General features: G+C 34.5%; 1 protein-coding gene across 1 annotated transcript in view; it reads left to right on the top strand.

Annotated features, from left to right (window-relative positions):
- Window positions 1-12,886, top strand: part of LOC124423427 (dipeptidase 1) — a 53,389-nt gene that overhangs the window by 19,796 nt on the left and 20,707 nt on the right. Inside the window, exons 4-6 of the mRNA XM_046961123.1 lie at window positions 3,079-3,211; window positions 6,323-6,473; window positions 8,069-8,138. Coding sequence (XP_046817079.1) covers window positions 3,079-3,211; window positions 6,323-6,473; window positions 8,069-8,138 — 354 coding nt within the window. The remainder of the gene's footprint in view (window positions 1-3,078; window positions 3,212-6,322; window positions 6,474-8,068; window positions 8,139-12,886) is intronic.

Genomic DNA, 12,886 nt, shown 5'->3' with positions numbered 1-12,886 from the left:
GAAGGAGGCATCCGCCGTGAAAAGGTTACGAATCATTGATTACGAGAGTCAACGAGAATTCAGTTGCGACTTAAAGCTACTCATTCTATTTCCCTCTTTCTCTCTACCTCTATTTCTACCTCTCTACCTCTACCTCTCTCTCTCTCTCTCTCTCTCTCTTTCTCATTTTACTTCTTGAAACCTTTCTCAATTTACGATCGGAGAGAAAGTTCTTTGCAATAGAAAGCCGAAGGGAAATGACTAGGCTCCTCTTCTATTCCTCGTCAACCTTACGAGGAACAGAAAGAAGAATGATTCACTCGCGCGAATTTCAAATCAAAGATCGTTCCCGTTTAATACTTTTAGAATTTCATTTACATTTGATTTATAAAATCGAACGATCTTGAAATCTTTTTTTAAAGCCTTTTTCTTTATACGCATTAATCGATCTCATTTGATTCATTCAATTGATTTTGCATGAATAAATATTCAATTATTCACAAATATTTACGACAAGTTGAGTATTTATCGAGACCGAATGTCTGACCATAAACCTCTTTGTTTACTGACCATCTGACTATATATATATATATATATATATATATATATATATATATATATATATACATACATATGTTTATCTAACTCTAATTCGATTCCTATTAGAACAAACAAACACAGACAGTAGGTAAAGGCGATTAATTTGTTAATAGGATGACGTTTCTCATTACGTATTAGATATTACAAATAATATATTATAAATTAGATATTATAAAGATATTATTACAAAGATATTATAAAGAGAAGGATGTTCAAAAAGAAAAAAAAAAAAGAAAGAAAAAGAAAAAGGAAAAAAAAAAGAAGAACAAGTAAAAAAGGGAAGAAAGAAAAGTCGACTTGATTTCGATATGTGATAGTATAAATATAGATACGCCGATACTTTTATCGTTCTTACCGTGGCAAGAAACTTCCTATCCTCGAATACTTGGATCGGTTTGCTACACGACCTACCATTATACTTTTTTCACTTCACCCCATTGATAATGTGGTATGTTACACACACGTCGGCACAGCACTGCATCTATAGCAGTACGTGCAGATGTAATACAACGAGAACGTCGAAGATCCATGTATGACTCCCTCAAGTATACTCTCTCCGTCTCTCTCTCTCTCCCTCTCTCCCTCTCTCTCTCTTAACCTCCTCTAGAAATTCTACACGGAAGCGGTTAGATGTAGCACTTCCGAAGCAGGTGAAATCCCGGAAGTGGATTTCTAGATAGATAGATAGATAGATAGATAGATAGATAGATAGATAGATAGATAGATAGAGAGGGAGGGAGGGAGAGAGAGAGAAAAAGAAGACAAAGCTCTTCGATTCGTGAAAACATGTAACCAAAAAGCAAAAAGAATTTACATCGATAATAGCATCCATAGTTTGAGAGGAAAAGAGCTTAGAAAAAGAGAGATCTATCTAAGAGCTTTCTAAATGTTTCAACGTGAATATTTAGGGAATATTGTATACTCCATTTTATCCTGGCCTTTTAAGAAACCAAAAGGACTCGAGTAACGTTTACGATCGTATCTCTTTCCTTCGAACGATCTTGCGAAATGCCTCCTTGCTATTTATTCAACGGGTAGATCGGTTTTGCACAATCACAGGTCACCTTTAAATAGAATCCCAAATGCTGAACTGCGCTTCTACTGCCACTCCTTCTCGGTATCTTTCTCTCTCTCTCTCTCTCTCTCTCTCTCTCTCTCTCTCTCTCTCTCTCTCTCTTTCTCTCTTTCTTTCTCTTTCTCATACACGTAGCAGTATTTTTACGAACGTCTGACCTAAAACTCGGCTGCGACTACTATTCGTTTTTGCGCGAGCACCCACACGAATGTAAACGAAAGGAAAGAAAGATGTGTTTGTATATGAACGCACATGACTTAGCCAAGGTCCGACCTAAGCCATGCCGTAACTACTGTACCTCGTATCCGTATACTCGTGTCAGTGCGTTGAAATTGCGAGCCATGAACATGAGAGATATTATACACAGGAACGTTTCCTTTTCGTTTTCTCGTTAAATACTTGCGACTATAAAAATACAAGAGAAACCGATATCCCGACTATTTTTGCACAGGACAAATGTAAAATGTATGTGTGTATCCGTAGGTGTATTCTGTGGAACGATCGATGAGACTCGCGTTAGTACAGGAGACTCGAAATAATGTCGTCGTGCCGTCCATTGATTTACGAGACTTACGTACAAAGCTGTTACGAGTATTAATTGTCACGTTGAAAAAAAAAAGAAGAAAAGAAAAAAACAAAAGAGAAAAAGAAAAGAAAATAAAAGAAAAAAGAAAAAGTACAATTTCGAAGAAATTTTATCGTTACGTGATATAACTAAGGAATGTAACGTGCCTCCTTCGTTTCTTCAATACTTTCATTCTTACCTCTTTCTCACTCTCTCTCTCTCTCTCTCTCTCTCTCTCTCTCTCTCTCTCTCTCTCTCTCTCTCTTTCTCTATCTTTCATTTTCTGCATCTCTCTGTAATGAATAATAATATAATTATATTCCAAGTTCGGAAGCGTAATAAAAATTCCGTATATTTTCAATTCTTTTATCAAATCGATCTGACCAATTCAATCAATTCCGGTCGTTTTTACTGTGGAAAAATAACGGAACGAGTCGTGGAGATATGTAGGACGAATCTTGAATTATTCGATACACTCGATATATTTTTATTTGGCTTTACGCAAGGCTTTAAAAGAGAAAGATATATATATATATATATATATATATATACATAAAGAGAGAGAGAGAGAGTGAGAGAGAGAAAGAGTGAGAAAGATGGACAGCTTAGAAGTAGGTACATTTGAAATTCAAAATATTATTCACCGTCTTTATAAATGTTCTTTATACCAATGCTTAATTGTTTTCAACGATATCAGAAATCCTTTGAATTAAAGATGAACTCGCTGAGAAATGTACTATTACGAACATCATTAAGATTATCGAGCGAAAATAACCGTGTCATTTTTCACGGGTCACTAACACCTACGACTATTCTCGATATATCAAATTTTACGTACTCTCTTGTTTATCTGTTTCAGTTTTGGTCGGCGTACACGCCCTGTCCATCCCAATATCACGACTCCGTTCAACTTGCTTTGGAACAAATTGACGTGATTCGTCGATTGGTCAACAAACATCCCGAAAGTATGGTCCTCGTTACTACGGCCGAAGGTAATTACAATAAAACTTTTTTATATAAAATATCTCCATGACATAATATATATCCAAGTAATTATAAATGTTGCATGATGTGAAAAGAAAAACAAAATCAAAAAAAAAAGAAAAAGAAAAAAGGGAAAGAAATAAAATTATTCATTATTTCGCGTTACATCGATTTACATTTTTATAACGATGTCATAAAATTAAGAGAAAAAAAAAAAAAAAACATAAAAAAAGAAAAATATTGAATTTAGATTCCTTTTCATAATCATTGATTATATTAATCTATAGCGATGACTTCTCAGAGAAATATTATAGTAAAGAATAAGAAAATATTCAGATGTTCTTTTAAATGATTTAAATGGTTCATGGTTGTATTATATAAAAGAAGAAAAGAAAAAGGGACTTTAATATTAATGCAAATAAAGGTGGAAAGATTGAATTTATTCGGAGAAAAGGGCGAACGGAAAGCACGATCGCGAGTCACGATGATAAAAGAAATTAAAATCGAGAGAAACGAATTCACCGTCGGTTCACCATCTCGATTGGGTACCATCGAGGTAACGAGTGTTTCCAACTTTCAATTCGAAATCTTTCCTTTGTCTTTGGAGGATGCGAGAAGATTGAGAAAGCGAAGAAATGGTGTGAAATCGTCGTCGTCGTCGTCGTCGTAGTCGTCGTAGTCGTTCCTGCCGTTGTCGTTGTCGTGATGAACCGAGGACGTTATCGGAAACGAGAAAACGAACAACCGGTTACAAAAGAAGAGAAAGGAAAGAATGAATAAAAAGAGAGAGAGAGAGAGAGAGAGAGAGAGAGAGAAAGTGAGAGAAAGAAAAGAAAAAAAGAAAAAGAAAATATCTTTATCTTCTTCTATTTCTTTATCTACCAAATTGCGTTGCTTCGAGATTTGAAAGATAGAAATAAATAAAGTAAAATGAAAAAGAATATGGCAATATTTAAATACGTATAGAGGTATGTACATTAGGAATAACTGAAACAGAGCTTGTGCACAGCCTGTGAAAAAATCTTCTGGAATATAAGGACATTGGTGCTTCTGCTGCTCCTGCTGCTGCTGTTGTTGTTGTTGTTGTTGTTGTTGTTTTGTTGTTATAGTACAAGCGTATTTCACGCGACGGCACACTAGAACGTAATGCGAATAGGATGGAAAGATGGAAACGCACGGTGTATGTCGCCAAGGATCCACTCCTAGATATGGTAAATTCCATGTGAAATGGAAAAACCCTTTTCTCGGTAGAGTATATACAATGTATATATATATATATATATATATATATATATATATATATATATATATATACATATGTGTATCATCAACGTGTGGTGCTTCGATAAACTGAAATACCAATATTCCTGTAGTCTCTTGAATATGGAAGTTCATGTACAATATACAGTTTGGAAAAATTTCGAAAAGAGAAGAACAAAAGGAAAAGAAAAAGAAAGAAAGAAGGAAAGAAAGAACAAGAAAGTAAAGAAAAAAATTAACTTATAATAATAATAATAATAATAATAATGAAGTAATAATAATAATTGATATGGGATAATAATTTTTTTCGTGTTACGATTGAATCTAGATCTTTAAAAGATTTCTAATCTTCTTCTTTAAAATGATCTTTGACAGAGTAACGAGGCTCTGCACGAAGCTCTCTTTCTCTCTCTCTCTCTCTCTCTCTCTCTCTCTCTTTCTCTCGAAGTAGGAATAAAGAATTCACGGGGTTATCCTTACGAAGCCAATCTAGCGGATGGAAGGAAAGAACAAACACGGGGCCGTGGAAAATGAGAAATTCCAAGAGAAATGGAAAAATGCTCGGGGGTCAGGATGATGGCGTTAGCAATGGTATATATAGTGGTGTGAGTGTTGGTGTCGTTGCGTTGGTGATAGTCGCAGCAGGGCTTGCACGATATCATCGGACCTCTCCGACACGTTGCAAGGGTTGTCTATTCTCCCCTTTGAACTCTCACCATTTACCTATTACACGTACATATATATTCTCGTATATATATATATATATATATATATATATATATATGTGTGTATATATGTATAGGTCATAGACGCGTGTCAACGCATAAATCAGTGGACGTAGTAAATCTAGACCCATCGTGCAGCAGCTTACGGCTTTTATTCGGTACGATCGTCTCTATTTTTTTCTTCACGTTCTATCTTTTCCCATCGATGTATACATATATATATATATATATATATATAGATTATGACTTCTATACCTATCTATTAGCCGAACGAAGAAGGGGAATAAAGAAAAAAATTAAAAAAAAAAAAAAGAAAAAAAAAATATGTAATACATATATATGTATACGTGTTCGATCAGCTTATCGCTTGTTTCAAAAAGCGACTTATACGAGCGCGTCGATGCTGACAACAACAAGTAACGTATGTATTAGCAACACAGTTTGCACGTGGTATTTTAATCGAATCCCTACTGCGAACCGCTCGCAAGCTCGCCAATTTGATTTTACGAAGCCATCGGTCTACCCTTACACTAGTGGCTCGTTCGTCCCATTAAACGTTGGTCATCGAATTCGTTGAATAGCGAACGAATATCGAGTAAATGCTGATTGTGGAAGCGCAAGTTTAGATAGCGAGGACGCGTGTACAATGTTTATTATCTTTTACGTTACGCTTTGTAATCAACGATACCCAAGGCTATCAAACCCTGATGGGCAATTCCGATGATTTAATTAATCCGAGTAAACATAGCGGTTCGGTATAGTACCATTGTGGCGCTAATGACGTGCCACGTCAGAAAATGAAATGATTTAATGTTTCGAGGTACGTCGTTTACGAACTTAGTTGACGGTAAATTTTATCGGAAGTATGTGTTGCAATTAAACGTCGTGTAAAATCGTGGTTATCAAAATGTTCACGTCGAAGCGATATTCCATTACCGGTTATCCCATCCTTGGATACTTACGAAAGATTAATCTCAATCCTCGTATCGGTTTCTCTCAACTATCGTGAGAGAACGAAGATGATCTGTAATATAAGTGGTATGGAGTTGTAGTAATGAACGATGAGCGAGAATGAGAAGGAGAGATGTAATAGGGGGAGAGATGGTTCAAGTGGAATTTAATGTATGATTTCAGGGATCGAGAGAGCACACAAGGAGGGTAGATTAGCGAGTCTTATAGGGGTTGAAGGGGGACACGCCATCGGCACGAGTTTGGCGGTCCTAAGGATGCTCTACGAGCTCGGTGCCAGATATCTAACGTTAACTCACACGTGCCACACGCCTTGGTGAGTCTGCCAATCGAGATACAACAATATTCAGATCCTAATTGAATAAAATTAAAATCAAATTTTCGAAAAACTCGACATATAATTTCTATTCTCTATAATATACAATAATATCGATTAATATGATATAAAATAAAACGCGATAACTCGTTTGACTTTGAGTTAACACGAATGATGAATCGATTAGATCGGTACATACTTTTTAAAAGTCCATCGATTCTTTTACATATATAATTACCATATTTCGTCGATCGTTCCGTTTGAAAAATCGATTTCAATGCGTTCGAATTTATTAATTATTCAGAATTTTTTTAATTCCAATCGACGTTATCTGATCTTTCACACAACGAAGAAAGAGATAAAAGGGGAATAATCATAAGACGAGAGAGGGAGAGAAAGAGAGTTAGCGAAAAAAAGTTTGCGAGATATTGTTTTACGGCAAACAACAGACGGCGAATTTGCTTTTGTTTTAGTTTTATGAGTGGACGCGACGAGGTGCGAGCGAGATGAGCAATAAAAGTCTTCTCATGGAAAATGCGACGAATTTCTCGAAACTTTAGTCGTATTTTATCTATTATCTTATTTCTTTTACTTTTCTTTTGCTAAGCAAATAAAGTTTCGATTTATTTTACGATTCTGATATAGCCTCTCTCTTTCTCTCTGTTTCTCTCTCTCTCTCTCTCTCTCTCTCTCTCTCTCTCTCTCTCTCTCTCTAATACTCGTTACAATTGACGAGCGTAATACGATGACATAACTAATATTAGACGACAATATTGACGTTTATTAGAACAGACAGATCGATTAACGCGTCTACCTTCCTTATGAAAATGAACCTATCAGAACATAAGATCCGATAAAGTTATGTCGTTCACCAACGTCAAGAATTCCTATGTGTCTCGCTAACGGGAAGATCCCGATTGAGCCTTACCTATTGAATAATCGATTATTACAACTAGAATCTAATACTGTATCATTGATGTTCTGTCAGACGGCTTAGAGGATGGAACGTTAATACGTATAATCATCACCATGGTATTAATCCTTGATATCGTAGCTAGGACGATATCGTTGTTATACCGTATCATTGTGTACCAATCTATTCGATCTATTTACGGATCGGACAAAAGAAAATAAAATAAATTTTAATGTAAAATCATTATTTAAGAGAAAATCAATATCATGTATAAAATTCGAATAAAAATTTTTATATCATCGTAGAAAAAAAAAAGAAAAAAAAAAAAAAAAGGAAAGAACTATATAGACTCTCTTATTTAAGAAAATTTCGTATAACAATATGTTATCATTCGTTTTAATAAAATGTCATCGATTTCGAATCAACGTCATATATCATCATATATTATCATAACCGTGCTAATATATCTGCATGTATGATGAAGGTATCGCGTTAATGAGGAGAACGCGGTTAGAAATTTGAGAACAATTCGTTAGACTCTGATCGCGTTTCTGTTAGGTAAATATCGTTATCGTACTACGCCAATAGAATAGCGGATTGGCCGAGCCGTGATTAGAAGTCATTGTATGGCAATAATGCGCACGATTGTAACTATTGAGTTACTGACCTGTTGGTTCGTTAGGGCAGACTGCAGCACGGCGGATGAACCCGGTCAAGTGCCTCACGTCGGTGGTCTCTCCAACTTCGGTAAGGTGAGTAGAAAATCAAATTCCATTGAATTGCCCTGCGAAGTGGGATTAAAAATTCATCGATCCCACTCGAGTCCCCTCGATAATCCCAAGAACCTGAATGTGTCTCTCCTTATCCATGATATTCGCTGATAAAAACTCCTATTGTATAATCAATTATACCTACGTTCTCATGTCCTTTTTTATTTTATTAATAACGCGAGATGAAAAATGGATTTTTCTCCCCACCTCCTCCACCCAGAAAAAAAAGAAAAAGGAAAAAAAAAAAAAAGAAAAAAATCATGAGAGAATAAAACGCCATAACATAAACGATCGCATTCAAACGATCTTTCAATTTCGTCTAATCTGTGATCGATTAAAACACAATAGATCCCAAACGTTAGACGTGAATTTATAAAATATGACGTAAAGATTGTAATTTCTGTTCTAAGATTATTTTCCAAGAGAAATTTGTATTTTGAGAAATTTAATGAAAATTGTTTAATCTATATGACTCGTATATCTAATAGAGAACGTATTACGTTTAATGACATTAATCCATTGTATGTAAAATATATTGCGTGAACGACGTATCAAGAATATATATATATATATATATATATTTTTTTATAAAGTTAAAAGAAATTGAAGTATAACGTTGTAAAACATTTTCACAATATGTATAGTAGTCGTTAAAGCGAAACTACGAAGGAAGTAGCTTAGGCTAATGCACGGAATGTGTCGGTCTATTTTTCTCTTTGATTATTCAGAAGCAAACTCGTAGAGAGTGAAAGCATCGGTCCGGACGGCTTAGAGAGTTCACCCTCGAACTATCCTACTAAACCTTTTAGCAGCGGTAAAGTACCTCTTTCCTAACTAGAAGAGAGATCTAACCCAAATCTAATCGCGACTAGGAAGCGTACGCAAACGCAATCAAAGTTTAGTTTAACGAAATTGTTTTGCGTCGGTCGTTAGTATACCGGCGAAAGATCGACATATTTTCTTTCCTTAAACGTCAAAATATTATCGTACAGTAAATATATAAGTATTTCTTTTTCTCTCTTATCTTCGAAGATCGATTCCATGAAAATGATAAACGTGACAACGTATTTCATTCATTCGTATTGATATAATGGCAAGGTCTAAAAAAAAAAAAAAGGGGAGAGAGAGGAGAAATAGAGTTCGATAGGCTAGAAATGTGCTCAAAATTAAGGGGAAAGAGAACGATGACGTAGGAATGACGAGGGTGGTTTTTCATGGTCGAAGACGGATGAAAAATGACTTTGGGGATGTGGTCACGAATAAATACGAGGCGAAAATCGAATAGAAAGAGGCTGAATAATGTACGGTTTATCCTTTCGATGAGCATAACTTTTTTTTCCTCCCTTCTGTTTGAAAAAATATACTATCAATTTTTTATAAGATAATATTTCGTTGGTAACTTATCTTTAACTTTTATAAAAGTATTTTTTCTAATCTAAACTCTCCCTCCCCCCTCTCTCTCTCTCTCTTTCTCTCTCTCTCTCTCTCTCTCTCTCTCTCTCGCTCGCTCGCTCGCTCGCTCCATTGATAATAAACGATTACCATTGAAATATTCAAGAACGTAGCTACGAAAAAATTTAGTACATTTAAATGGGGCAAATGTTTGAAAAGAAAAAAGAGAAGAAAAAAAAGGAAAGAAAAGAAAATAAGAATAAAAAAGAAAAAGAAATTCGTTCAGCTTTACGAGGTATATCGCCGTGAAAGAAAATAAGAAAAGAAACGAAAGGAAAAAAGAATAGAAAAGAAAAGAAAAGAAAGGAAAGGAAAAAAAGAAAGAGAAAGAGAAACACGGAAGATTGTTAACGAACGTCGCTAAAGTATACAACCAAGAAGCCAAGATTTTTCTCGGGCCACTCCTTTCAGTTGCTACGAAGAAGAATAATGGTCGTACGATGTCCATTTTAATTCTCCGCGATGAGAATCGATCGCATTTCCCACTATCATCCGTAAACCTTCTTCTCGTTTTTCTTCCTCACTTTCACAATGTTTCTCTTTTTCTCTCTCTCTTTTTCTTTCACATTCTCTTATAAATATATATATATATATATATATATAGATTTTTTCTCTTTCTTTAAAAGTTATTTTTTATTCAACATCGCCACACCATTTGCGAAGCTATTCTTCTTCCGGTTTGAAAAAGGATCGGTTCACCTATCCAGCAACACCGGCATCACACCAATATCTCCCTTCATTCACCAAAAGAAACTATAAATCTTCATGTTACGCGTACAAGCGAGCGAGCAAGTAAAACTACGGAAAAACGAGATGTTACGTTATCTTGTAAACTTTCACGAAGGATTCACGGGAAGGGAATTACAAATAGAGAGAGAGAGAGAGAGAGAGACGATTCCATGTCGTAATTGAATCTTATTGTTAGGAAATATATACTTATATCTAAATGGAAAAGTCGAATACGTATTTTACGTTAACGTATTCTATTAAGGAAACAATTTATCTCTTTTATCAAACCATTTTTCTTATATATGTATTAAATCAGATATATAATATCTTTTTAAATATTCTATTAACAAGCAATGCTTCGGATTACGTTAACGCGATATCACCAAACTAATACTTCCTCGTCCGAGGAATGAAACTAAAGTATAAAAGTTACAAATTCATAGATCAATCTCCTTAAGCGAGAAAGAAAGTACTCGTTTTCACATCGACCGTTTCAAAAGGAGATATTTTATGTCCGATCTTCTAGACTCTTTTTACACCTTGCACGCTTCAGACCTTACTACCCGTTTATCACTTACATCGCGGCAATAAACAGCCATCTAAAGTGGCCGATAAAAATTCCAAAGCGGCTCTTCTTTAAGAAAAGAGAGAGAGAGAGAGAGAGAGAGAGAGAGAGAAAAAAGAAAGAGATGAGCAAAAACGGCCTCTCTCTCTTTCTCTCTCTCTCTCTCTAACCTCTTTTAACAAATCCTTTTACCCCAACGTACCGCGAAATGTACGGCTTTATATCTTTCTAAATTCAACTCCTCTCGTCCTCGCATCTTCGATGTATAAAGCTATATATTACACACACACACAGGCGCGCGCGCGCGCGCGCATACATACACACATACATATAAGATTCTAACGTATTTAACATATTGGATTTTCTCAAGCTATTCCTACGAGTGTCTTTCTATCCGTAGCAAACAGTTGTACATATCTACGTGTAAAAAGAGAAGAACTAAAAAAAACTAAAAAAGGTCGAACAACGACAAACTGATTGCGAAACATACTTGAAAGAGAACTCTTTTATGAAACAACCGGAGAGATCAACAATTTTACTTCTTTTTTTTTTTTTTTTTTTTTTTTCATTTCAACTTTGACCCCATCCAACTCGAGGCAATTTCTCTTATTTGTCTCTCTCGCTCTCTCTCGCTCTCTCTTTTATCTTTTTTGTTTTTGATTTTGTCAAGTAAGTTCAAAACTATCAAGGACGTTCTCGCCAAAGGGAACGACACTCTAGTGACGATGAGAATAAAACAAAGGAAATAAACATAGTGTAAGCGAAAATGAAAGAAAAAGAAGAAATAATAGAGAAAAATCGCGACCGATGGTTCTTCTGTAAGAGAAACAAGTTTTCTTTTATCGGAGTTGATTTTGAAGCGGATTTTTACGAGGCTTTTACACGCGTGACATCTCTCAAAATTCAAAGCTCTACAGGTTTATAACTGACGATGCTCGAAACCGAAAGAACGAAAAATGCTTTTAACGGGCCAAACACTTTTCGTTAAAATAATTCGTTGTAAACGTGAATCGATTGGTAGTTCCTTTGAAAGGGGGCTTATGCTCGATAATATCTATAAAAAAGAAAAAGAAAGAAAGAAAAAAAGAAAAAGAAAAAAGAAAGAAAGAAAGAAAGAAGTGTCGGTGAAAGGAAAGAATGGTAAAATTGTTTAAATAAAAAAAGAAAAAAAAGAAAAAAAAAAGAAAGAGGGAGGAAGGGAGAAACAGGGGAAAAATTCCTTCGTACTTTAGTGAAAGTTAATAAGTTCGAATAAAAGCACTATACAATATACCCGATGGAAATTGTAAGATGAAGCGGGAAGAATTAAACGGCCATAATAAATCAATTCTTTTTCTCTTATATCAAAAAAAAAAAAAAAAAAAAAATAATAATAATAATAATAATAATTTTCGAACTTTACTACGTCAGCCGAGGATTTAATTAAAAGACTAATATTCGTATCTATTTATAAATTTCGCCTTCATTTTATTACGTTGGCTACGACGAGGGACTATTGTAAAAATTACTTGCAATTTGAAAAATGACAGATTACATACGCCAGATCGAATTAAATTCGATCGATCAATTGAATAATATGATAACGCATTAATACGTTTAAGTAATTTTATACACAATATATAAAAATACGTAATACGTGAAAATGTTTCATTACAAGATAGAATGAATCTAGAATAAAGTTGATTGTTATTATTATCATCATCATCATCATTATTATTATTATTATTATTATTATTATTATTATTATTATTATTATTATTATTATTATTATTATTATCACTATCGTTATTATCATTATCATTATTATTATTATTACAATAATAATATGATTTTATGTTAAGTATTCGTTATGGCAAATAGAAAGCAAAGTTAATCGAAAATTCGTAGTAAACGATTGAGTTAATTAAAAGGTATCCAGGCCAACAATCGTGCTTTTGGCAGGAAGGAGAAAGTCATTTTCCGGACGTTATTCGGGAAACGTGCT

The sequence above is a fragment of the Vespa crabro genome, chromosome 4 (genome assembly GCF_910589235.1).
Source record: "Vespa crabro chromosome 4, iyVesCrab1.2, whole genome shotgun sequence".
In the NCBI taxonomy this organism is placed as follows: Eukaryota; Metazoa; Arthropoda; class Insecta; order Hymenoptera; family Vespidae; genus Vespa; species Vespa crabro.
This window is presented reverse-complemented; position numbering and strand designations above follow the sequence as displayed.